General features: G+C 41.3%; 1 protein-coding gene across 12 annotated transcripts in view; it reads left to right on the top strand.

Annotated features, from left to right (window-relative positions):
* Window positions 1-26,468, top strand: part of MARK3 (microtubule affinity regulating kinase 3) — a 114,680-nt gene that overhangs the window by 40,717 nt on the left and 47,495 nt on the right. For 8 of the 12 annotated variants that reach the window (XM_037984596.2, XM_073011341.1, XM_037984593.2 and 5 more), the window contains 3 exons: window positions 18,098-18,146; window positions 21,142-21,207; window positions 26,392-26,462. The exons of 2 other annotated variants lie outside the window; for them this stretch is intronic. In XM_037984596.2, coding sequence (XP_037840524.1) covers window positions 18,098-18,146; window positions 21,142-21,207; window positions 26,392-26,462 — 186 coding nt within the window. The remainder of the gene's footprint in view (window positions 1-18,097; window positions 18,147-21,141; window positions 21,208-26,391; window positions 26,463-26,468) is intronic. 2 more of the 12 variants (XM_037984600.2, XM_073011345.1) reach the window with 2 other exon arrangements.

Raw genomic sequence — 26,468 nt, forward strand, 5'->3', positions numbered from 1 at the left:
AATACTATTCTATTCTTAAACATCTTTTAGGTCAGTTTTTTGTTTGTTTGTTTTTGGTTTTTTGAGATGGAGTCTTGCTCTGTCGCCTGGGCTGGAGTGCAGTAGCGGGATCTGAGTTCACTGCAGTCTCCGCCTCTTGGGTTCAAGCAGTTCTTCTCCCTCAGCTTCCCAAGTGGCTAGGACTACAGGCGCCTGCCACCACACCTGGCTAATTTTTGTATTTTTAGTAGAGATGGGGGTTTTGCCATGTTAGCCAGGCTGGTCTGGTCTCAAACTCCTGACCTCAGGTGATCCACCTGCCTCAGCCTCCACTTGCTAGGAGTACACATGTGAACCACCATGCGCAGGCCAAGGTGGGTGGATCACTTGAGGTCAGGAGTTGAGACCAGCCTGGTCAACATGGTGAAACCTCGTCTCTACTAAAAATACAAAAATTAGCTGGGCGTGGTGGCACACCCCTATAATCCCAGCTTCTCAGGAGGCTGAGGCAGGAGAATTGCTTGAACCCAGGAGGCAACAGAGCAAGATGTTGTCTCAAAACAACAACAAGAAGAAATTTGTAACATGTAATGAAGTAATTGATTTTTTAAATGTATTTATGATAGCTGGTTAGTTAGCCAACCTTGAGCACGTTCAGGGATGGAGACACACTCCCTCCCGTAGCATCTTGTTTCAGTGTTCAGTGGCTTTGTTATTGGAGCCTTTTCCCCTTCAGACTAGCATCTGTCTTCTAGAAACTTCTACAACACTGTTTACTATTTTGTCATATGGAGTTATAGTCACTCCAAACATAACCAGCCCTTAGAAGTTGCTATTTTGGGTCTTGTTGTTTTTCTCTTCTGCAGGGTAAATCCCCTCAGCCTCGTTGGGTACTCCCACAGGCGTTTTGCTCAACAGAAGCCTACTTTATTCCATACTTGGAATTGTTTTTTTTTTTTTTCCCTCCTGCCTGAATTTGTTTGATTCCTGCTAAAATTCATTTAATTGATTTTCTGCCTTAATTCCAGTCTTTTGGGGGATTTTGGAATAATGGGTCATTTGTATTAGCTGCTATGTAAATTGGATATGGATGTCTCCGTCCAATTAAAATATTAAACAAGGCAAGAACAAGACTTTTCAATGGAGAATTCATCGAAGTTGATACTGTTGACCCAGTAGTAAAACATTTTTTGAGTAAGATTTTTTATTTTTTTATTTTATTTTATTTTATTTTATTTTTGAGACGGAGTCTGGCTCTGTCGCCCAAGCTGGGGTGCAGTGGCCGGATCTCAGCTCACTGCAAGCTCCGCCTCCCGGGTTTACGCCATTCTCCTGCCTCAGCCTCCGGAGTAGCTGGGACTACAGGCGCCCGCCACCTCGCCCGGCTAGTTTTTTGTATTTTTTTAGTAGAGACGGGGTTTCACCGTGTTAGCCAGGATGGTCTCGATCTCCTGACCTAGTGATCCGCCCGTCTCGGCCTCCCACAGTGCTGGGATTACAGGCTTGAGCCACCGCGCCCGGCCCCTTTTTGAGTAAGATTTAACCACCATTCTTAAATCTAGACTTAGTAGGACAGAAAGGGAAATCTCTGTGTTTTTAAATTTTAATGAGATTTACAGAGGAAGAAAAAAAGGAACATTAAACACAAATATATGCAGAATACCCAGTAGGATTTATTAAAGCATTATTGACTATAGATTTCATCAGGGTCTTTGTGGGGAAATCCTGCTGATACCCGCCTCAGCCTCCTTCCCTCCCTTCCTTCCATTGGCCTTATCATGATTCTAAAATAGAGCAACACTACATTCCATGAAATAGAATAAGTGTTCCTATGAGCTGAGCAGAAGTTGGCTTTAGAGACAGGCAAAGGCTGAAGAAGGCTGAGGCAGGCCAGGCACAATGGCTCACTCCTGTAATCCCAGCACTTTGGGAGCCTGAGGGGAGAGGATCACTTGAGCTCAGGAATTTGAGATCAGCCTAGGCAGCATAGAGAGACCCGTCTCTACCAAATAAAAATTAAATAAATTAACCAGGTGTAGTGGTGTGTATCTGTAGTCCCAATTACTCAGGAGGCTGAGATGGGAGGATCACTTGAGCCTAGAAGTTGAAGGCTGCAGTGAGCTATGATGGTGCCCCTGCATTCCAGCCTGGGCAACAGAGCAAGACCCTGCCTGTCTCAAAAAAAAGTTGAAGCAAAGAACAAATCGTGTACTGGTCTTTTCAGAGTTCCTTTTCTTTGTAAGGCAGGGACAGGGAGACAGAACAGACCACAATAGACTACCCCACATAGAAAAGTAACTGATTAGTTAACATCAGGTTACTTCACGCTACATTTTTTTTGTAAGGATTAAAGTAGTGGGAACTTTATTATTATGCCAACTGAAGTTGGTTAGGTGGGTTTTTTTTGTTTGTTTTTTGGTTTTTTTTTTTTTTTGAGACAGAGTCTCGCCCTGTGGTCCAGCCTGGCGTGCAGTAGTGTGATCTCAGCTCACTGTAACCTCCGCCTCCTGGGTTCAAGCGATCCTCCTGCCTCAGCCCCCTGAGTAGCTGGGACTACAGGTGCATGCCACCACGCCTGGCTAATTTTTGTATTTTTAGTAGAGACAGGGTTTCACCATGTTGACCAAGCTGGTCTCCAACTCCTGGCCTCAGGTGATCCGCCCGCCTTGGCCTCCCAAAGTGCTGGGATTACCGGCCTGAGCCAGCGCGCCCAGCCAGGACAGTTTAAATCTTCAGTCGGGAGCTGGATGCGGTGGCACACGCCGGTAATCGCAGCACTTTGGGAGGTCGAGGCAGGTGGATCACCTGAGGCCAGGAGTTTGAGACTAGCCTGGCCAACATGGTGAAACTGCGTCTCTACTAAAAATACAAAATTTAGCTGAGAATGGTACATAGCCTCAGCTACCTGGGAGACTGAGGCACGAGAATCACTTGAACCTGGGAGGCGGAGGTTGCAGTAAGCCGAGATCACACCACTGGACTCTAGCCTGGGCGACAGCTCGAGACTGTCTCAGAAAATAAGTAATAAACTGTGCTGTTTGGGAAATTAGCTGTTATCTCCTTCTGATTTCTAGGAAGGTCAGATAACTTAATTTAGGTTTAGGAATGTGGAACCTTAGCAGGGATTATTCCATTTTTAATTTTAACCTGGTTTCCTGGGGCCTGATGCAGGAACTTAGTCCCAAACAGTGGCTTCCTATAATTTTTATTTAACAATTCTTCCCTTTTGGTCAGGTTTTCACCTAGGTAAGAGTGTAACCAAAACCTAGGATATCCCTGCTGTTCTCAGTTGCCATCATTTTGGGTTTCCCGTTTCAGCATGCCATTGATGGGGTGTTCTCATTATCATGTGTTTCTTTTGAGTTTTTGTTGTTTTAGCCAGAGAGAAACCATTTGACATCTGATAGGTGGCTACATGGAGACTTTTAACACTTTGGGAGGATACAGCATACCAGAGAGACTACCGTTGTGACTGTCATGAGGATCACACCAAGCATATAGAGTATGGTCCTTAGCCAGGGTTTTTATGAACCAAATCAACTACAATTGTATAGCCAAACAAGGAGTCTGCCAATTTTAACCAAGTGATCTACTCTACCATACCCAAATCGCAACGAGAAGTGTCATGAACTGCACAGATTCCTCCCTGTTTAAGAGGCAATCCAGCATTCCATGACCAGGCTAAGTATAAAGCGGGGAGTGCAAGTTACCCACAGAAGCTACTGACTGTGAAATTTTAGCTACAGCATGATCCTGCCAAAGTGAAAGACGTGGACATTAGTGAGGAAAAATTAAGAGGGGTAAAAGCCTTGTTGGGAAGTCTCGTTGTTCTGACAGTCTTGGGAAAAGCTGTCCATAACCTGCAGTCCACAACGTCTCGTCCCGGTTTGCAGTTTGAATGTCTCTGGTTGTGGCATCTGGCATTCTGGTGAATTCTCTGGGTGGCCTACACATCAGGCATGAGACTCGAAATTTACATCAAGTTGTCGGCTTTGGTTTATAGGGCTTCTGAAATTGAGCAGTTCATTCTTCACTGGCAAGTTGTAGCCAGATATTAAAGAAAACTAGAAGAATTCAGAATCCAGTTCAGTCAGGAATAATCTTATCAGGTCATTTCTGGAAGTCATTTCTGTGAATTAGTATTTTAGCAGCCTTTTTTGCTTCTAATTTCAAATTGGAAGGTATAGGGTTATTCATTGTGCCCCGCAAGCCTGGTCCACTCCGATACCCCTCAAACACCAGACTGCTACCCAGGAAGAGGGAGGCTGTTTTCCTTTTGAAGCTAGTATTTGCTTTGGAGCCACTGTTAGTGCTTAGAGCTCTGTAGCAGTAGCAGTAGTGGCCTTTTTTGGCGTCTTAGGGAATCTTGGTCATGGGACATATCAGGGAACCTTATAATTTGAAAGCGAGGAGAACCAGTTCATGCTTTTCATGCGGTCTATCATGTAATTACTTTTACTGCTGCCACCACTGGGTTATTTTGGGCACTGTTGATTTGGTTTTCTTAAGCCAGTAGTTTTCAACCCTTCTTGTGCATTAGAAACATTTGTGGAGTTTTTATTTCCTTCACAGTACTTTCCTCTCTAGAGGTCCTATCTTGGCGGATCTAGAGATGTGGCATTCCCAGTACACACCCTAGATGAGAATGGCTCCTAGTCTGCCTTCAGTTTCCCCCAAAGTTCTTAATTTCTCTCCTCTTCCAAAAGGTAACCTATTTTATTTATTTTTTATTGAGTGAGTGATTGATTGATGGGGTCTTATCCTGTTGCCCAGGCTGAAATGTAGCAGCAAGACCAGAGCTCACTGCAGCCTCGAATTCCTAGGCTCAAGTATCTTTCCACCTCAGGCTCCTGAGGTAGCTGGGACTACAGGTGTGCAGCACTACACCCAACTAAAGTAACCTATTTTATTTATTTATGAGACGAGCCTCCCTCTGTCGGCCAGGCTGGTGTGCAGTGGTGCCATCTCGGCTCACTGCAACCTCTGCCTCCCGAGTTCAAGTGATTCTTCTGCCTCAGCCTCCTGAGTAGCTGGTATTACAGGTGCCCTCTGCCACACCCAGCTAATTTTTGTATTTTTAATAGAGACGAGGTTTTACCATGTTGGCCAGGCTGGTCTCGAACTCCTGACCTCAAGTGATCCACCCACTTGGGCCTTCCAAAGTGCTGAATTACAGGTGTGAGCCACTACGCCCGGCAAAGTAACCTATTTTAAAGATGATCCCTTCCCCAAATATTCTAAGTTTCATAGACAGCTGCCACTGCCACTGCTGAATATTTTCTCGCTCTCTGGAACTCTTCCTAGGAATGCCTTAGTGGCCAGTTCCTGGCCTCCTTTCTCTGTTGGGTGAAGCACAAGTTATTTTGGAAATCCTTTTCGTTTAACAACTTTTTTCATCTTTTTCTTTTCTTTTTTTTTAACTACCTTTCTCTTTCATTTTCTTATTGACTTTTTAGGCCATTAACAAAAGTAGTAACCACTGTAAAAATAGTTGTTACAGTCTTGCTTGTTATTTATAATCAAGTGTCTACATTCAGATCAGTGTCATAAATCTGATAAATTAATACAAATAGGGGATGGCAAATGAAATCCAAGACAGGCAGTTCTTATGTTGATTAATTGATTGATTTGATTGATTGAGACACGGTCTTACTTTGTAGTCCAAGGTGAAGTGCAGTGTTGTGATCATAGCTCACTGCAGCCTGGAACTTCTGGGCTCAAGTAGTCCTCCCTCTTGGCCTCCCAAAGCCCTGGGATTATAGGCATGAGTCACTGCCCCCAGCCTGATTATACATATTTAAAATATTAAGAATAAACCAAGCACGGTGGCTCACACCTGTAATCCCAGCACTTTGGGAGGCCGAGGTGAATGGATCATCTGAGGTCAGGAATTCGAGACTACTCTCATGAACATGGTGAAACTCAGTCTCTACTAAAAATACAAAAAAACTAGCCAGGCATCATGGCGCATGCCTGTAATCCCAGCTACTTGGGAAGCTAAGGCAGGAGAATCACTTGAACCCGGGAGGTGGAAGTTGCAGTGAGCCAAGATGGCACCACTGCACTCCAGCCTGGGCAACAAGAGAGAAACTCTGTCTCCAAAAAAAAAATTGAGAATAAAAATGTGTATATGTTTGTTTATTTTTAGATTTCAAAAGAGATAGAAGAAATTAAAAAAAAAAAAAAACAGCTTTCAGTATTGTTGCTTCTTTATTTCAATTTATTGCCAGACTTTTGTTTTGGCAAGAAATAATACAGCTTGATATTTAGAATACATTATAAACTGAGAATAGTAGAATGTATTTTAGAGATTGTTTGTTTGTTTTTAGAATCGAGGTCTCACTATCTTGCCCAAGCTGGTCTCAGACTCCTGGGTTCAAGCATCCTCCTTCGAGGATTCCAACCTGCCTTCCAGGGAGCTGGGATTACAGGCACACACCACCATACCCAGCTAAAGTATGTTTTTCATTGTGCCAATGATTCATTATGCTATTTTAGAAAGCTCACCAAGAAACCAAGTATTTTAAATGGGTTAAACTTACAGCATAGCCTGGACCCATTTGCAGAAAATATAAATTTGGGTACAAATTAGGCCTTTGTGAGAGAATTATAACAGTAACATCAGCCAGAATCACAATCACATGTCTGGAGTTTATTGTGTGCCAGCTGCTGTTCCGTGCACTCTGTATGTCAAGCATCCTTTCATTGTAGAGGTGACAGGGTCAGGGAGGTCAAGTTACCTAGACTCAGTGAGTGGTACTGCTGGATTGGGATTAGGTAGTGTAGCTCCTGGAGTCAAATTTTACACACACTTTATCTTGTATTATTTCATGTACTTTTCACAACAGTCCTGTGAAGTAGCTGTTTTCTTTTTTTTGTTTCTTCTTCTTTTTTTTTTTTTTTTTTGAGACAAGAGTTTTGCTCTTGTTGCCTAGGCTGGAGTGCATTGGCACCACCTCGGCTCACCACAACCTCCGCCTCCCTGATTCAAGTGATTCCCCTGCTTCAGCCTCCTGAGCAGCTGGAATTACAGGTGCCTGCCACCACACCCAGCTAATTTTTTTGTATTTTTACCAGAGACGAGGTTTCTCCATGTTGGTCAGGCTAGTCTGGAACTCCCGACCTCAGGTGATCCACCCTCCTCGGCTTCCTAGAGTGCTAGGATTACAGGTGTGAGCCACTGTGCCAGGCTGAAGTAGCTGTTTTCAAAATCTATCTTATACATAAGTAGGGTAAAGCTCTCTTAAGATTTTGTGGCTTGTTCGCTCATCCAGTGAATAAGGGACTGAACTAGCCTTAGAACCTAAATTTATAACATCAAATAGCTTTCTTTGCATAAGTTCCCTTGGAGCCAGTCATTCATAGTACTTTCCATATGGGAAGGTAACAAAGGAACATATGGAAATTCACCTTACATGTGGTAGATACCTAGTAAAATCTGATAAGTTAATTTTGTTAGTACCAAATTCATTTTAACACTAAATTAATTTTTCCTGATGTTGCTCTGATTCTAGGAATCTTGACCACCAGAACCTTGAGTTTGGGAGATGGGAAAATTCTTAGTTTGTCTTTGAAATATTTGATCATAAAAACCATATTGTTGGCTGGGCATGGTGGCTCAAGCCTGTAATCCCAGCACTTTGGGTGGCCAAGGCAGGCAGATTGCTGAGCTCAGGAGTTCAAGACCAGCCTGGGCAACATGGCAAAACCCTCTCTCTACATACAGAAGTTAGCCAGGTGTGGTGGTGCACACCTCTAGTCCTAGCTGCTTGGGGGCTGAGGCTGGATGATTGCTTGAGCCGGAGAGGGCGAGGCTGCAGTGAACTGTGTTCATGCCACTGTACTGCGGCTTGAGTGACAGAACAAGACTCCATCTCTTAAAACACACACACACACACACACACACACACTGTTGCTACTCTTATTTTACATTTTTAGAAAACTGCTTTGTTGTATTACTCAGCTAAAACTAAGCAATTTTTTGAAATTTAGTTTTTAATTTTTATTAAATACTGACTACATACAAAAGAATGTTCCATGTTTAGCATATAAATATATATATGAGATGAGCACCCTTATACTACCTGCTTCAAGAAATAGATCTTCAACCATACCTTTAAATCAGTCCCATTTTGTGCACCTCCTCAACCTGATTCCCCTTCTTCATTGCCCACCTACTGGGTAACCACTAACAAGGATTTTGTGTTATTATTTTCTTGCTTGTCTGTATAATTTTACCACATATGGATCCCTCATCAATGTAGTGTAAAGGGTTTTTTTGGTCTGTTTTTTGTTTCTTTTGTGTTTTTTGTTTGTTTGAGACTGAGTCTCACACTGTCTCCCAGGCTGGAGTACAGTAGTGTAATCTCGGCTCACCGTAACCTCTGCCTCCCAAGTTCAAGCGATTCTTGTGCCTCAGCCTCCTGAGTAGCAAGGATTACAGGCGTGTGCCACCACGCCCAGCTAATTTTTGTATTTTTAGTAGAGACCGGGTTCTACCATATTGGCCAGGCTGGTCTTGAACTCCTAACCTCAAGTGATCCACCCACCTCGGCCTCCCAAAGTGCTGGGATTACAGGCATGAGCCACCGTGCCCCGCCAATGTAGCGTAAAGTTTAAAAAATTGTATAAATGAACTCATGTTGTGTGTATTCTCCTATTGGCTTTTGCTTTCTTTTTCTTTTCTTTTTCTTTTTCTTTTTGAGACAGAGTTTCGCTCTTGTTACCCAGGCTGGAGTGCAGTGGTAGGATCTCAGCTTACTGCATCCTCGGCCTCCTGGATTCAAGTGATTCTCCTGCCTCAGCCTCCCAAGTATCTGGGATTACAGGCGTGCACCACCACACCCGGCTAATCTTTGTGTTTTTAGTAGAGACGGGGTTTCACCATGTTGGCCAGGCTGGTGCCGAACTCCTGACCTCAAGTGCTCCGCCCGCCTCAGCCTCCCAGAGTACTGGGATTACAGTCGTGAGCCACCATTCCCAGCCGCTTTGCTTTCTTTTACCTACGTTGTGTTCCATGTTGATGTATTTTGCTGTAATTCACCTTCACTCCTATGTCCATTTTCAAGAATATATAATATCCCATTATGTGAATATGTCACTCTGTATTTATTCTGTGATTCAGAGACATTTGGATTGCCTTTTTTTTTTTTTTTTTTTTTTGAGACGGAGTCTCGCTCTGTCGCCGGGGCTGGAGTGCAGTGGCCGGATCTCAGCTCACTGCAAGCTCTGCCTCCCGGGTTTACGCCATTCTCCTGCCTCAGCCTCCTGAGTAGCTGGGACTACAGGCGCCTGCCACCTCGCCCAGCTAGCTTTTTGTATTTTTTTGTAGAGACGGCGTTTCACCGTGTTAGCCAGGATGGTCTCGATCTCCTAACCTTGTGATCCGCCCGTCTCGGCCTCCCAAAGTGCTGGGATTACAGGCTTGAGCCACCGTGCCGGGCCCTGATTGCTTTTTGTATTGTAAACATGACTGCTGTGAATTGTCCTGTGTGTATCCTTGGCACACTTGTGAAGAGTTTCTTAAATATATATACTTAGAATTCTGGTATCACAGAGTCTGTCTACACATCCTCCTTGTTCATTAGAGAAGGCCAAATTATTTTCAGAGCAGGTGTGCTAATTTATATTTCCATCAGAAGCGTGTAAGAGAACACAAGTAATGTAGCATCCTCATCAAAATTTGATTTTCTCTGATTTTTTGAAATTTGTGCCATCATAGGAGAATCGCTTGAACCCGGCAGGTGGAGGTTGCAGTGAGCCGAGATTGCGCCACTGCACTCCAGCCTGGCGACAGAGCGAGACTCTGTCTCAAAAAAAAAAAAAAGCAATAAATTGTGCCATCAGTTTGGTAAATATAAAAGTGATACTTGGCCAGGCATGGTGGCTTGCTCCTGAAATCCCAGCACTTTGGGAGCCTTAGATGGGAAGATCTTTCGAAGCCAGGAGTTCGAGACCAGCCTGGGCAACAGAGCAAGACTGTATCTACAAAAAGATTTTTTTTTTTTTTTTTTTTTTTTTGAATTATCTGGGCATGGTGGCACGTAGCTGTGGTCTCAGATATTTGGGAGGTTGAGGATTGATTAAGCCCAGGAGTTTACAGCTGCAGTGAGCTGTGATCGCACCACCACACTCCAGCCAGGGCAACAGAGCAAGATCCTGTCTTAAAAAAAAAAAAAGAAAAATCTCATTGTGGTTTTAATGTAACATTTTCCTGATTGCTGATGAGGTCATGCATCTTTTTATATTTACGCTTTTTTAGTTCTTCTGTGAAGTACCTATTCATCTTTTGTTTAATTTCTAGTGGATTTTTTTCTTATTTTAGGATATCATTATATATCATGGATTCTATTGTGTATGTGGCACATACCTTCTACTTGATGGTATTTCTTCACTCTCTTGATAATGTCTCTCAGTGAATAGCAGAGGCTCCTAATTTTAAAGCAGTTGAATTTACCAGTCCTTTTTTTTTTTTTTTGTATGCTTTGTACTTTTTGTGTCTTTTTGTTGTTGTTGTTTTTGAGACGGAGTCTCGCTCTGTCACCCAGGCTGGAGTGCAGTGGCACGATCTCGGCTCACTGCAAGCTCCGCCTCCCGGGTTCATGCTATTCTCCTGCCTCAGCCTCTCGAGTAGCTGGAACTACAGGCGCCCGCCACCGCACCCAGCTAATTTTTTTTTTGTATTTTTAGTAGAAGCAGAGTTTCACCATGTTAGCCAGGATGGTCTCAATCTCCTGACCTTGTGATCTGCCTGCCTCGGCCTCCCAAAGTGCTGGGATTACAGGCATGAGCCCCCATGCCCGGCTCTTTTTGTGTCTTCCTTAAGAAATTCTTCTCTAGCTGGGGTCATAAAAATATTTTTCTCTGTTGTTTACAAGTGTTTAAAGTAATCTTTAAGCCACCAGCAGTCATGTGTTACGAGGTAGGGATCCGGTTTCATGGTTTTTCGTATGTATAATCACTTGCTGCCTCACTTCTCCTTTCTTTACTGATCTGCATCATGGACAGAGTCTCCAGGTCTAATCACACACTTTGTTCTTCAGAAGTGGTTGTTCTAGTTCACTTACCAATTGCCATTTGAAAGGCAATTATTTTTATTTTATTTTCATATTTTAAAATTTTATTTTTAATGATAGGACACCAAATGATTACCAGAACAGCAAAATACATAGGTGAAAATCTGAGCTAAATTAATAGAAACACAGGCATGACAGAGACGACTTCATCACTTAACTCTCTTAGGCCATTCATTAATTACACAATAAGTAGGGAAAAAAAGGTACATATCTTAATATACAGCACTTCCATGGCCAGGCACCGTGGCTCACTTGAGGCCTGTAATCCCAGCACTTTGGGAGGCCAAGGCGGGCAGATCACGAGGTCAGGAGATCAAGACCATCCTGGCGAACACGGTGAAACCCCGTCTCTACTAAAAATACAAAAAAATTAGCCAGGCATGGTGGCAGGCGCCTGTAGTCCCAGCTACTTGGGAGTCTGAGGCAGGAGAATGGCGTGAACCCCGGGGGGTCGGAGCTTGCAGTGAGCGTACATTGCGCCACTGCATTCTAGCCTGGGCGACCGAGAGAGACTCCGTCTCAAAAAAAAAACAAAAAACAAAAAACAGCACCTCCATTAGCCCATGTTATAGCTGTTTTAATCCCTTTTTCAGGATACGTAACAGCTATGTGCTAGGATATTATTGTCGTAACTATTCCAGTGTGTGATGACTATGAGGTAAATTATTTTCTCAGCGTTGGGCAATACATAACATTTGAATAAACCAGACTAACATCTTTCTAGGCTATAGTTCTAATGTAGAGCAATAAAAATAGAAGCAAACAAAATATACAAACATGTGGAACCTATAAAATTCTTGGATCAAAGAAAATTACAAACAAAAATTGCAGTGTATCTAGAAATTAATGATGATAAGCTGTGTGTCAGAACCTATGTTACACTGCTTTTTGGTGCTCTGGGAGATTTGTACCCTTAAACACATTATTAAACAAGAGTGACAAGGAATGCATTAAACATTAAACTAATAGTTCATAAAAGGGAACAAAATAAATCTCAGGAATAAATAATAATGTAAGGAGTTAGTAAAGCTAAAGGCAGAAAATAATGAATTTTGAAAACAGTAGAAATTGTAAATCCAAAACTTTGGTGGGTTTTATTTTTCCCCCAGGAAGTGAGAAGAGAGGCAATGAAATAGATAAGCTGCTAGGTGTTGCCAGGGGGAAGGGAGAGAAAACACAGATAAATGAGGGGGAAATACCAGATACTGAAGAATTTCACTTATTATAAAGGAACCTTTTCTACAACTCTGAAAAATGTTAGAATATCCAAAGAAATTGGTAATTTTCTAGGAAAACAAGACTTATCAAAATTAATTCTAGAAAAGAATCGATATACATCAGCAACAACAGAAGTTGAAAAAGTGGTTAAAATATTGTCAAACCTGGAATTCATGATTGAATTATTTGAGATCTACTGTGAGTACACACTCCGCCTCTGTTCAGCTGTTCCAGAACTTAAGAGGAACTTTCAATTCTTTTCCCAAATTCAGAAACATTGCTATTGAAATATATTGGAAACAGGAAAGAAAACTATAGTTCAGTTTCACTTACAATATCCATTCTAAAATTGGGAATTAAAAATATTAGCATATAGGACTAAATATTGATACATTTATCTTTGTTTCCCTGAAGATTCACTAAATGATGGTGAAGGAATTAAAAAGGAGGGGAAAAGAGTCCAGGAATTGGGTACTGGGGCATTCTCAGGAAGAGCCCCAAGAGAGGGAGGAGATACCCAGTGGTCACAGTAGAAGTCGTCTTTGATACTTAGAGCATATGGGGAAGGGGTCGTCTTTAAAATAGGTTACCTACCTAGCACTTGGGAGACCAGACCAGCCTGTGGCAACCAGTGACATCAGTTCCTTTGAGTCCTTCCAGAGATACTCTGTATATTAAGAAGCAATTTTTTTTTTTTTTGCTTTTTTACACAAATGCATTTTCTTGAAAATTCCTTCTCATGAACTTTGCCAGCCTCTCTGTCTCGGTTTGTGTGAGAGGGCCTTTCATGCACCGTTTAGGTGCTGTAGTAGTTGAGGCAAAGGGACAGTTTCTGTACAGTGATGAGGGAGTGACTTAGTGGCCTGGTCTCCCGTCGCATATCTGTGTATCTGGAGAGGGGAGCCTGAACACCTTCATTGTGATGGTTTAGATCAGTTTTATGTCTTGTAACCCCCAAGTTTTCTTTCACTTATTCATTTTACTTTCGTATTGGTTGGTAAAATTGTCTTTTTTTTTTTTTTAACTAGAGACTAAAATTCTCTGTCTCTCTCTCTCTCTTTTTCTACTTGTCAAATGGTAATACTTGACAACCCCCAGGTCCTGGCTATCGGGACATGTTTCTTTACTGCTCTGATACTATATATAGATTTAGTGTCCTTGATATCCCCGTTGCCAGGATTTCAAATCTTTGTCTTCAGAGGTGTTTATTCTCCTCTTGTGTACCAGTTCCATAGAGGATGTATAGATATGAAAATGTGTGGAGGATATAGATTGATCAGTAAGGAGAGAATTCTTTCAATTTATACGTTTCTATGTAATTTGATTTTTTTCCCCAACTAACATCTATTTAGGATTGAAAAGGGAATGTGGAGAAATAAGTTGTATTAAGATAGTAGAAATAGGCCGGGCGGTGGCTCACGCCTGTAATCCTAGCACTTTGGGAGGCCGAGGAGGGCAGATCATGAGGTCAGGAGATCGAGACCAGTCTGGCTAACACGGTGAAACCCCATCTCTACTAAAAATACAAAAATTAGCCGGGCGTGGTGGCGGGCGCCTTTAGTCCCAGCTACTCAGGAGGCTGAGGCAGGAGAATGGCATGAACCTGGGAGGCGGAGCTTGCAGTGAGCCGAGATGGCACCACTGCACTCCAGCCTGGGGGACAGAGTGAGACTCCGTCTCAAAAAAAAAATAGTAGAAATAAGGTGAGTTTCTCTTATTTAAATGGCCTTTTACATTACAAAACTTTAAAAATTTTCTCGTATAGTCCTTAGAGGGACTTTCCTTAAAGTTCACATTTGCCTTTCAGTAAATTATTCCTATCCAAATTTAACTATCTTTGGTCATCAGATTCAGAGATTATGAAGTCTCTGGCATTTTTATCTCACTTGTATGCAGATTGTCAACTTCGTAAAAAGCTCTGTGCCCATACCCACTTGTTGCTCTGGACTTTTCTATATCAGCAGCTTATAATTTGTTGATTTTTTTTTAGTTAAATTTCTAAGGTAGCAGTGTGGAATCCTGAGATGAGCGTAGGCTTTGGCGTCAGGCAACCCAAAGTGAGAATCCTGGCTCCAGCATATATTAGCTGAGTCTTTGGACAAGTTTCCTAACCTGTCTCAGGCGTCTTTCTCTGTATATTGGAGATGATCATAGTCAGCTGATAGAGTTGTGAAAATTAAGCTTAGATAAGACTGTAGATGTGAAGCATCTGGCTCTGTGCTTCAGACACAGCAGGCACTAGATAACTGTTAGCTTCCAGCTTCCTCCCTGTCCTCCTTGTTTAACTTAGCATAAAGCTTATTTACACATTTGTTGCCTGCCAGTGTCTACCTAATACATAATTCCAGTTAGAGAGGTGAATATGTAAAGTTATTTGGGCTAATATCCTGCCACCACCTCTTTTGGGGTTCTTTGGCTGCTCTTTTGCCTATGGAATTAAATTTGTACTAGTCATCTCTCTATCTGGTCCCATTTACCTGTCCTTTTTGTTTTCACGCTGCATCCCTGGTATGACCTCTGCTGTAATTCAGGGGTTCTCACATTTTAACATAGTATCTGCAGAATATTAGTTATCCACTGCTGCCTAACAAATTCCTCCAGAACTTAGCAACTTAAAGCCAAATCTTTTGAATTCCTATAATAGTCTATCTGTTTCCTGCTTTTTGGCTCTAATTCACTTTGTTTCATTTCTACTGTACTGTTAGTAGGGACTTAAAAATCATTGCCTTCATTTGACCTGCTCCCCTGTCATCAGAACTGTGACAGCTCTGTAACAAGCATTGTGCTGCTGAGGATTTAAAAGCTGTGTGGTCATTAGAATGCTGAGGCTGGCTCAAACCACAATTGTTGGTTGGTAGTGCTTTCATGCAGGCGTTTATCAAACAAATGCATTTCAGTTGTGTGCCAGGCTTAGTTTCAGGTATACCAGTAGTGAAAGGAGACAGGCATGCTCCTTGTGGGTGACACAGGGATAATAAACAGGTGCACAGAAATGTGTCTTCATAACTTGAAAGACATCCCAGGAAAGAAGTGGACAGATGGCTATTATGCAAAAACAAGGAGACCTACTTAGATATGTTTTCAGAGAATCTGCCTGAGACTTAAAGGATGAAAAGGGAGAAGACATTTAAAGGAATTTAGTGTCTTCTGTGGCCAGGGGCGGTGGCTCACACCTGTAATCCCAGCACTTTGGAGGCCAAGGTGGACAGATCACCTGAGGTCAGGAGTTCGAAACCAGCCTGGCCAACATGATGAAACCCTATCTCTGTTAAAAATACAAAAATTAGCCAGATGTAGTGGGACCTATAATCCCAGCTACTCAGGAGGCTGAGACGGAAGAATCCCTTGAACCTGGGAGGCAGAGGTTGCAGCGAGCCGATATTGCACCACTGCATTCCAGCATAGGCATCAGAGTAAGACTCCATCTCAAAAATAAACAAACAGACAAACTTAGTATGTTCTAGTAACTAAAAGGAGTTGGGGTGACTAGAACATACCTTTGAGGGGTATGCAGAAGCTGCAGGATGCAGGGATGCCATGGCCGTGCTCAGAATTTCATTCTCAGTGCAGTATCCTGAGCTATATTAATATGGCATCCAAAGTGGAGATCATTGTCTTTTTTTTTTTTTTTTTTTTTTTTTTTTTTTGATATGGAATCTTGCTCTGTCACCCAGGCTGGAGTGCAGTGGCGCAATCTCAGCTCACTGCAACCTCTAGGAGGTGTTCTAAGTTAGCAGTTGGGAAGTAATTGGGAGATTGGAATTCTAGCTACCAATTCAACTATAATGGGTTGGAAAACAAGATTTCTGTGTTAGTTTAACAGAGGAGAGCTAAAAAAGAACTCAGGCCTGAATGGTTGTCAGGAATTTGGGTGACTGTCTTCTCATCTCAGAACATAAAATGTAGGAATTACCGCAGTAGCAAAGGGAGATATTTATGTTGGAGATAAAAATGCTCCTCCCTTCAAAAATGAGACAGTATTTTAGATAGGAAAGGTTATTTATCTGATTACCTGTTTTTAAATTCTGAGCTTAAGGTTATATGTCAAATCCTGTCCGTGGGCTGGGCACGGTGGCCCACACCTGTGATCCTAGCACTTTGGAAGGCTGAGGGGGAGGATTGATTGAGCCCAGGAGGTCAAGGCTACAGTGAACTGTGATCACACCACTACACTCCAACCTGGGCAACAGGGCGAGAGACCCTGTCTCAAAAAATAAAAATAAATTTAAAAAAAATCTGGTCCATGTCCATCTCCTCTTAGCTGCTAATTCAATTTTAGATTAGACACAGTGGACAAGGAGAAGTACGGTGAGAGTCCTGTGATTTCTCACTAGCTTCCTTTCCACATAGGCCACTGCTCCTCCTCTTCCAAGGTTTTTCCCAGCTCTTGCCTCCTGAAGATTGTAGTATCCTGGGTGTTAGGAGACCGGATTCCAGACACATTCCCCACAGAAGGTTAGCAGGACCTTAGAAGATCTTTTTCTTTTCCTGATTTCCTCTTGTTTGCAAGAGGGTTGAATAGGATGGTCTCTAAAATCCTGTTGTTTTTTGGGGTTGTATTAACCCAGGCCATAATGATAAGAACCTGCTCTGAATTCACAACATGTATTTATATAACAGCAATTTAATATTTCTCCTTATTCTGTGGAATGACTAGGAAGCTCTGCTGGTCTTGGTTGGACGGTTTTTGTTTGTTTTTTTTTGAGACAGGGTCTCGCTTTGTCGCCCAGGCTAGAATGCAGTGGTGCCATCAGCTCACTGCAACCTCCACTTCCCAGGCTCAAGTGATTCTCTTGCCTCAGCCTCCCGAGTAGCTGGGTCTACAGACACATGCTACTGCGCCCAGCTCATTTCTATATTTTTAGTAGAGACGGGGTTTCACCATGTTGCCCCGGCTGGTCTCCAACACCTGAGCTCAAGTGATCCACCCACCTTGGTCTTCCAAAGTGCTGGGATTACAGGCGTGAGCCACCACGCTCAGCTGGTTTTTCTTAAGGTCTTACCTGGGTTCACCTATGTGGCTGAATTCAGCTGGTGGGTTGGCAGGGGCTGGATGCAGTTACAACAGAGGGTCTGTCTCTTTAAATAACTACCCTTCATCCCCAAAGAGGCCAGACCAGCTCCTTCACAGTGCTCCAAGAGAGCAAGCCATGATGCCCAAGCATTTTATCCAGCCTCTGCTTGCTTCAGTTTGCTAAGGTCCCACTGGCCAAAGCAGGTTACATGGCCAGGTCTCATGTCAGTATGAAAGGGGCACTCCACAAAACGTGAACCTGTAAGGCATGACTCATGAGGGTCACTAATGTAATAGTCACCACAACCTCCATGCTAAATTACCTATATTCTCCAGTGAGGATTTCCCAAGGTGGTTTTGTTCATAGTCTTCTAATAGAATTATTTGGAATTAATCAGTTTAATATGCTCATGATGTATTTCACTGGAACCATACAGGTTTTGATTCAGAGTTGGGAGCCCTGGGTAGATACTGAATCAGACTAAGTTTAATCACAGAAATTATTCCTACCTAAGTCTGATCTTATGTTTTCAAGATAGCATTGTAAAATTCAGAGTGTGTTACCATCCCCCTTTGAGACCTCTGCTGTTTTTAATAAATGGAAACATTTGGGAATACTATTTGGTAATAGTTTATTAAAACTACTTCAGAGATATTCTGGACTTTCATATTAGTTTTAGATATGGAATAATAAACATTAGCAATGAATCTTATCTAAGAGAAAAATTTAAATTTATATTACAACAGTGGAATATAATGTTTAATAACTTGTGTTGGGGGGATTATGTGTTTTGTTTGTTTTTTTTTTTAGCTCTTCAGAGAAGTAAGAATAATGAAGATTTTAAATCATCCCAATATAGGTACTTTCTGCTTTTATAAATACTTTTGGGTCTAAATACATTCTTGAAATTATGTCATAAAGCTAAACACGTATTCTAGAAATGGTAGAGTACACTTCTAGTAAAATATATATACAAGTTGTTGATCATTTGTTTTAGCTTTTTGAAATTACTGAAGACAGGTTAAAAGCTTAGGTATTAAACGTTGAATTTAAAGCTTTAATGTAGTAGAAATGTCTGTAATCTGATTGTAATTTTCTAATTTTTAAGTATATTGAAAATATAATTGTATTACATGAGTAGATAGAAGGGAATTATAGGAAGTCAGAATTAATATTTTCAAAGGGTCTGGGCACAGTGGCTCATGTCTGTAATCCCAGCACTTCGGGAAGCCAAGGCAGGAGGATTGCTCGAGGTCAGGAACTCAAGACCAGCCTAAGCAACAGAGCGAGACCCAGTCGCTACAGAAGAAAAAAAAAAGTAATAATAATAATAAACTTTAAAATTTGTAAAAAGAATATTTCAAAGGTCCAATACTTTTTGCTGTTTGTCCTAAGAAAATACTTATATACGAAGTCATATTTAAAAGATGGAATACTTGCTATCTAATGGAATTCTGATAGGAATTATTTTATAAATCAAAGATTTGTTTTCTGTGTCCTCTGTGTGCACAACTCTGTGCCAGGTGCTGGTAGGTGTGTTTAAAGATGAGGAAGGGACATGGTCCTACCCTTACAGTAATTGTAGGAACAAGAAGAGAATAAGCAAATGACTTACTGCTGACCCTGCTCTGTATACATCCCAGTGAAAACTCTTGATCCCATATACCTTGTAATAGGGCTTTAAAAAAATTACATAACTGCTTTTTTGTATAGTGATAGCTCATACAATCTAAAAATAATATTTCAAGAATGAAATCACTCTTGAGACAGCCCATAATCAGTTTACTGTCAACATCAGTTTTAGGAAACGAAAGGGTTGATGTTTAGTATCAAGGATAGCCTATCAAGAATGCATCAGGCACAGGAATAGAAGAGTAACACAGAACCACCACAGGAAGAAAGAAGCTTTTACAGAGAACTGCTTTTTTAACAAAAGGCGTATGCCCTAGTTCATCAGATCTAAGCCACCATTACTTTAAAGGTGCCCTTGTTTCCTTGTTTCATATACTGCTAAGAGAAATGCTAGCAAGCCTTCGTCCTGGTATCAGGGATATTAATTAAAATGTGAAAAAAAACTTAGAATCAGTAAGTATGATTGAAGAAAAAAACCACTGAACAACTTCATAGTTGGATTTAAAGAAAAAAATCACAAGGAATATAATAGTGGGAAGAAAATCTTGTTTCCTTGATTTTTCATTTCAATCCTTTGGGGCTAGCTAGCCAACTCTAGATTTCAAATTCCTACACCCATCCTCCCACCCCCAACAAAAAAACTATCACTGTTGCCTAGAACTAGCTAACAAACGTATTTATTTTGTCTTTTAATTACTTAAATTGTGACGTGATTAGAGTTTTGTACTTAAAACTTAACATATCTTTGATAATAAATTGAAAGTTTTAAAAATTCCTATTGCATTAAAATAGTTTTCCCAGAAGACTCAAATTTTCATTGGAAGATTAGAAGGGTTTTATTTTTATGCAGTTTACCAACACATGTACCTTAACTTTCTGAAGTGGCTTTTCTTCACAATCTGAACATATCAGAGTCTGGGGAATGGTATGATAGCTTTATTCATCAGTTCATCAAACATTTACCGACTGCTATGTTAGGCACTTTGTTTGGCCTGATACTCTATTAAAGCCTCAGAAAATTGCCTGAAATATAAAACACTAGCATACCCTCCCCCATTTTTGGGTACACTTAATTTTAAAGTAAATATTAACAAAATAAAGTAGATATGCACAATGGTGATTTGATAACTTCAGAGATTTACTCCAGTTTCATTTTTAAAATGTGTGTGTGTATTTTTTTTTTCTTTTTTTTTTTGAGACAGGGTCTAGCTCTGTTGTCCAGGCTGGAGTACAGTGGCATGATCTCAGGTCACTGCAACCTCCACTACCCTGGCTCAGGCCATTCTCCCACCTCAGTCTCCGGAGTAACTGGGACTACAGGCGCATGCCACCACACCCAGCTAATGTTTGGCATTTTTTTGTAGAGAGGGGATTTTGCCGTGTTGCCCAGGCTGGTGTCCAACTCCTCAGCAGAAGCGATCCACCTGCGTCAGCCTCCCAAAGTGCTGGGATTACAGGCATGAGCCACCGTACCCAGCCAAAAATGTATATATTTCTAATTGATGTGTTAAGGTTTTATGAATTAGCAATAATAGAAATATTTCCATCTGTAACAAAATACTGCTGTAGGAAAATCACCCTGACCTACTGAAAATTATTCTTATAAAAAAGTGTCCCCCCCCCCCCCAATTAATTGCAGTATAATCCCTTACTTCTTTCCATCTTTGGCATCAGAAAAGTAACAAAGGAACCTTGTTCTTTGAAAGTTGTCATAAGTTTCCCAAGCAATAAAGTTCTCAAATAGAATTACATCCTTAAAGCCATAATCATAAGCAACTAGATTTTAATATCATAAGCACTTGTGGGAGCACTTATCATAATCATAAGCACTTGTTGGAGCAGAGTAGAACTGAGCAGTTGCTACAGGCTGGCCACTTTTCCTGGGGTGCTGGGAGGGCAGCTAGCCAGCACAGACGTGCTGAAGGACAGTGAGGACGACAGAGGAAGTGAGCTCAGGTGCACCTTGCTGGACTGCTGAGCACATATGGAAGTCACACAACACTCAGAAATAATCTTTGTTTTTGTGGAATTCCATGCTTTCATAGTCTCTTTTCTGTTGTTGTGATATTTGATAAAATTCCCTAAAAGCATTTTTTAGAGGGCCAGCTATTAAAATGTTTAACAGGGAAAAGGTTGCTTTTCATAGTTACAGTTTATATGTGCATGGTTTGTGCATACAGACGTTTGTCTCTTTTTCTTCTGTATCTTCTCCTCTCCCCCAGTGAAGTTATTCGAAGTCATTGAAACTGAAAAAACACTCTACCTAATCATGGAATATGCAAGTGGAGGTAAGAACATTTATATATGTATCGGGTTTTTTTCTTTCTCCCTTTTAAAAAAATACACAACCATACTGCCCATATGGGTCATCATTAAGGTCTCATTGAGTGTCCACAGCCATAATACACTAGGATGAGAGTCAGAAAAGCAGACTCTTAGCACTTCTAGGGGTTGCCATGAAGCGTTTCACTATTAGCGTTGTTAGTTGATAATGTCTAAATACCTGGATATTTTTTGTGGTAAAACATACATCACTTAAAATTATCGTTATAATCATTTTCAGGTGTGCAGTTCCGTGGCATTAGCACATTCACATTGTCCTCACCACCACCTGTGTCCAGAACGTTTTCGTTTTCCAACACGAAACTCTACACCCATTAAACACTAACTCTCCATTTCTCCTTCTCCCAGTCCCTGGCAACGATTCTCCTTTCTGTCTCTATGAATTTGACTACTCTTGGAACCTCATACAAGTAGAATTATACAGGATTTGTCTTTTTGTGTCTGGCTGATTGATGCAGCATAGTGTCCTCAAAGTTCATCCATGCCATAGCATGTGTCAGAGTTTCATTCCTTTTTAAGGCCGAATAATACTCCATTGTGTGTGCGGGACACACGCTCCACATTTTGTTTATCTTGAGTGGCTATTTAAACGTATGAATGCTTAGTCTGTTTGAGACAGATGTGTACTGTGGTTGCTCTGGTTTAGATGCTTTTCTTTACCAGATTTTCATGTCGCTGGTGTCTATCTTCCCTAAGGCCAGAAGTGATGGTTACAGTACACATCACTAGAGTTTCCTTAAAATAAAGATTAATGACTAGTAACTATTTGCCTACAGTTTTGTAAAAATGTAGACATTTTCTCAAATGCATGTTTATAGCTGCCATCTTTTATAATGATTTGTATTTTATGGTTGAGATTGGGTTGGGTTTGTAGTTTGGGGACCACACGTGAGTTTCATTGTCTGTGAAGAGCAGAAGCTTTCTTGTTCATCTTTTTGTGTTCCCTGCCTCTAGCACACTGCCTGGTACACAGCAGGTACTCAATAGATAAGAATTAGACTGCACTTATGAATTATAAACTACTGAGTACACATTCTGTTAAACTCTGTAGTAGTTTTATCATTAGCACTTTGATCCGTGCTACAAAACCTGAAGATAGAAAGTTGGATTATATTCTCATTTGAGTGAGTTTACCATTGAAAATAAAAAGATTGTAAACCTGTTGTGCAAAACAATGAGTTGTAGTATGCATACCTCTGACGCCACTGTTTTATACTCCTGATTCATTATTAGCTGTGTATTTTATACTTTATATATGTCTAGTGTGGGAATTTCATTGGGATTTTCAAAACTTCAGGAGTAGTAGAAAGAGGGGAAGGTTAATTTCAGGACCAAAAAGCTTTATGGCGTTCTAATACTTTCTATGGGCAAACAACACAGAGTAATGTTCATAGCCCTCTCGTTATACAGCCTCTACAGTGTACAAGGTGCTTTCTCTTACCAGATCTCCTTTGACCTTCACAGTGACTCCATGCTGTGGCCACGTAGTGAGTGATGGGCTTTTACCCCTGAGGAAATGGAGTCTGGGAAGTCTCACTGTGGGCACTCTGGGCCTGGATCCCTAGTGCTCTGACAGATAGCATTTCTAGTTTGTTGGTTGGTCATGGCTTTCTGTTCCCATCTATTTTAGCTACCCAGGTCACAGAGATTACTCCTATAGGGGCAAGACAAAAACATCTGAGAAGCATCCAGGTTTAGTAGAAAGAGGATGGGCTCTGGAAAAGACAGACATGGAGTGAATCCAGCCAGTGGCCCTCATTGGCCATGTGACCTGGCAAGTAACATGTGCTGAGCTGAGCTTCACAGTGAGCATAGGAACCCCCTCTGAGGGCTCAGTGCACTTGGCAGCATTGTAACAGCATTTAATCATTTAATCCAAGGTGGTGGTTCTGTATTACCTTGGGTTGGGTTTGGTTTGGTTTGGTTTGGTTTGGTTTGTGACAGGGTCTCGCTCTGTTGCCCAGGCTGGAGTGCAATGGCACCATCTCGGCTCACTGCAACCTCTGCTTCCTGGGTTCAAGTGATTCTCGTGCCTCAGCTTCCCGAGTAGCTGGGACTACAGGTGTACGCCACACCCGGCTAATTTTTGTAATTTAAGTAGAGGTGAGGTTTTGCCACATTGGCCAGGCTGGTCTTGAACTCCTGACCTCAAGCAATCCACCTGCCTTGGCCTCCCAGATTGCTGGAATTACAGGTTTGAGCCACAGCACCTGGCCTCTTTAACAGTGTTTTGTTGTTTATTAAAACAATTTCCAGGACATATGTTTTATTGTTGATGTGTTTGACATTGTGAAAAGTTTTATTAAATTGGCCACCCATTCCACCATTGCATCTCCCCCACCCCCCAGCCTGCTGCCTTTTGATTTGGTGGACTCATAGAATTTTAGAATTGAAAATAATTGTAGAAATTATAGGGCGACGGTCTAATTTTTACAGATGAAACTAAAGCTCAGAAAGTTTGTTCTATGCCAAGGGGTCCATAGCTAGTTTGTTTCAGGACCTGAACTAGAACTAAGGGCTTTCTGAACTGGCCTGTCAGTGTCCTTCCATCCAGCCACCTGTTCCCTGCCCAGGCAGGAGAGCCACTCTTGGCTTCTTGCTTCTTTTATCTCTAATAAATAGCCTTAAGTGTTTTTCAGTTCAGCTGCTTAACCTGAATGTTAATACATTTTTAATAAGGGAAAAAAGATCTAGATTGAATTCCTGGTTTAAAAGTTGAACTCCTGAATTATAATTTAGTAATTATGAGTGTGACATATGGTTCCAGGAATCTCTTAAGAGGTTTATATTGAATTTAAATTTAGAAAAAAATCTGTCAAAATTTTATTGACAGACTTGGATTTTATCTGTGTTATTCTACAAATGTTAGTGGGCTTCATCTTTTTTTAAAGTAAAACTCTTCTATATGATATTCACTCATGTTTAGTTGTTTTTGCTTATTAACCACTTGTTTTGACATTGTGTGCTTTTCTGCAAATAGAAAGGTCATTCGCATAGAAAATGCTGACACTTTACTGAGCTGATATTTAACTTCATAATTCATCATAGTTAAGTGAATTGTGTTGTGTAAACTCAACAGTGTGTAATGCCTTTTAAAAGATCATTATACAGGCTGGGCATGGTGGCTCATGCCTGTAATCCCAGCACTTTGGGAGGCCAAGACGGGCGGATCACTTGAGGCCAGGAGTTCGAGACCAGCCTGGCCAACGTGGTGAAACCCCCATCTCTACTAAAAATGCAAAAATTAGCCGGGTGTGGTGATGCACGCCTGTAATCCCAGCTACTCAGGAGGCTGAGGCACGAGAATTGCTTGAACATGGGAGGCAGAGGTTGCAGTGAGCCAAGATCGGGCCACTGCACTCCAGCCTGGGTGACAGCACAACTCTTTCTCTCTCTCAAAAAAAAAGATCATTAAGCAATCAAGTAATAACATGAAAATATTTATGCCCATTCATTATGTAAAATTTGTTCTTTCAGAGTTAGGGTTAATAAGGGTTTCAAAGTCAGAGATAATTGTGTAATTCATAATGACTTTCAAGTATCAAAATATTTTAGTTTAATATTTTCACTAAGCTGGTGGATGTATTCCTTTTTTGTGTGAAATAAAGATGTTTCTTTCCCAAAAATACTTTATATCTAATTTTTTTTTTTTTTTTTTTTTTTTGAGACGAAGTCTTGCTCTGTTGCCCAGGCTGGAATGCAGTGGTGCAATTTTGGCTCACTGCAAGCTTCGCCTCCCAGGTTCATGCCATTCTCCTGCCTCAGCCTCCCCAGTAGCTGGGACTACAGGCGCCTGCCACCTCGCCCGGCTAATTTTTTTGTATTTTTTTAGTAGAGACGGGGTTTCACGGTGTTAGCCAGGATGGTCTCGATCTCCTGACCTCGTGATCCGCCCATCTCGGCCTCCCAAAGTGCTGGGATTACAGGCGTGAGCCACTGCACCCGGCCTATATCTAATTTTCTAAATTAGTATTCTTGTCTATTGATTTCAGAGGTGGTGATTCTTTATTCTACCTTGATAAGCACTTGACAGTGCTAATAATACATTCCTTGAAGTGTCACCTTTCTTTCCCAAGGAATTAATATTGTGTAAACTGCCACCTAGGTGTGCATCAGCTAGTTCTGTTGGCTTCACCTCCTTGTATCCTGAGCTCCCACTTCTCACCACCACTGTGCTTCCCACTCGAGTCCCCGTCACTTTCATGATTGGTTTGATTATTGTACTGATCTCCCGATTAGTCTTCCTGTCCCTTCCCATCATTGGAAGCCTCTTCCCCGCTAGCAGCCAGTGATCCTTTTAAGAGGTCAGTCATCTCATCTCTGCTTCTCGTCTCACTTATAGTAGAGCCAGAGTCCTCACCACAGCCTACAGGACTCTTCCCAGCCTCATGAACTACCCTCTTCCCCTCATTCACATTTCTCCAGCCCTTCTTGCTGTTTCTCTTACTACTATAGAATCTTACCCCAGATAACTACATTGTCCACACCCTCAAGTAGTCAGCAAAACACAAGTGTGTGCATGCACAGGCTTGCTTGTCTGTCTCTTTCTCCTACTTTTTCTCCACAGCACTTACTGTCCTCTTATACACTATATGTTTATTCATTTACTGCCCCCTCCCCCAACTAGAATGTAAACTCTATGAGGAAAAGGATCTTGTGTTCACTGCTGCATTTCCACGGAGCCTACCTAGAACAGTGCCTTGCAGTTAATAGACATTCAGTAAATATTTGTTGAATGAATGAATATATTCAGGAAATACTTTGTCATAATCCCGCAATAAGGATGTCCTCTTCTAACACAAATAACTTCATCCATTTTAATTTTCTGTTTTCATTGCTTAGTTTTTATTAAAACCTATTGAAAATGCTCTTTAAAATAAGAGTTTTATAATTTAAGCATAGGGAATTTAATTTTAAGGCTTTTCTCCAGCTTAAAGATTTTGTTGGTGAATTTAAATGCCTGTAGTTAAACTTAAAGCCAGCTTAGTTCAAATTCCACATATTTCTGGCTAACTTTATATCTATATTTAAAAATTAGAGCATTGCTAAAAGTGAAACATTATCAATTTATGGGAAAATTAATGCTCAGAAGTAGGATTTCTACTTACTTTTATTTCTCTCACCTGTAGGTGAAGTATTTGACTATTTGGTTGCACATGGCAGGATGAAGGAAAAAGAAGCAAGAGCTAAATTTAGACAGGTATGA

Source organism: Chlorocebus sabaeus, chromosome 24 (genome assembly GCF_047675955.1).
Source record: "Chlorocebus sabaeus isolate Y175 chromosome 24, mChlSab1.0.hap1, whole genome shotgun sequence".
Taxonomy (NCBI): Eukaryota; Metazoa; Chordata; class Mammalia; order Primates; family Cercopithecidae; genus Chlorocebus; species Chlorocebus sabaeus.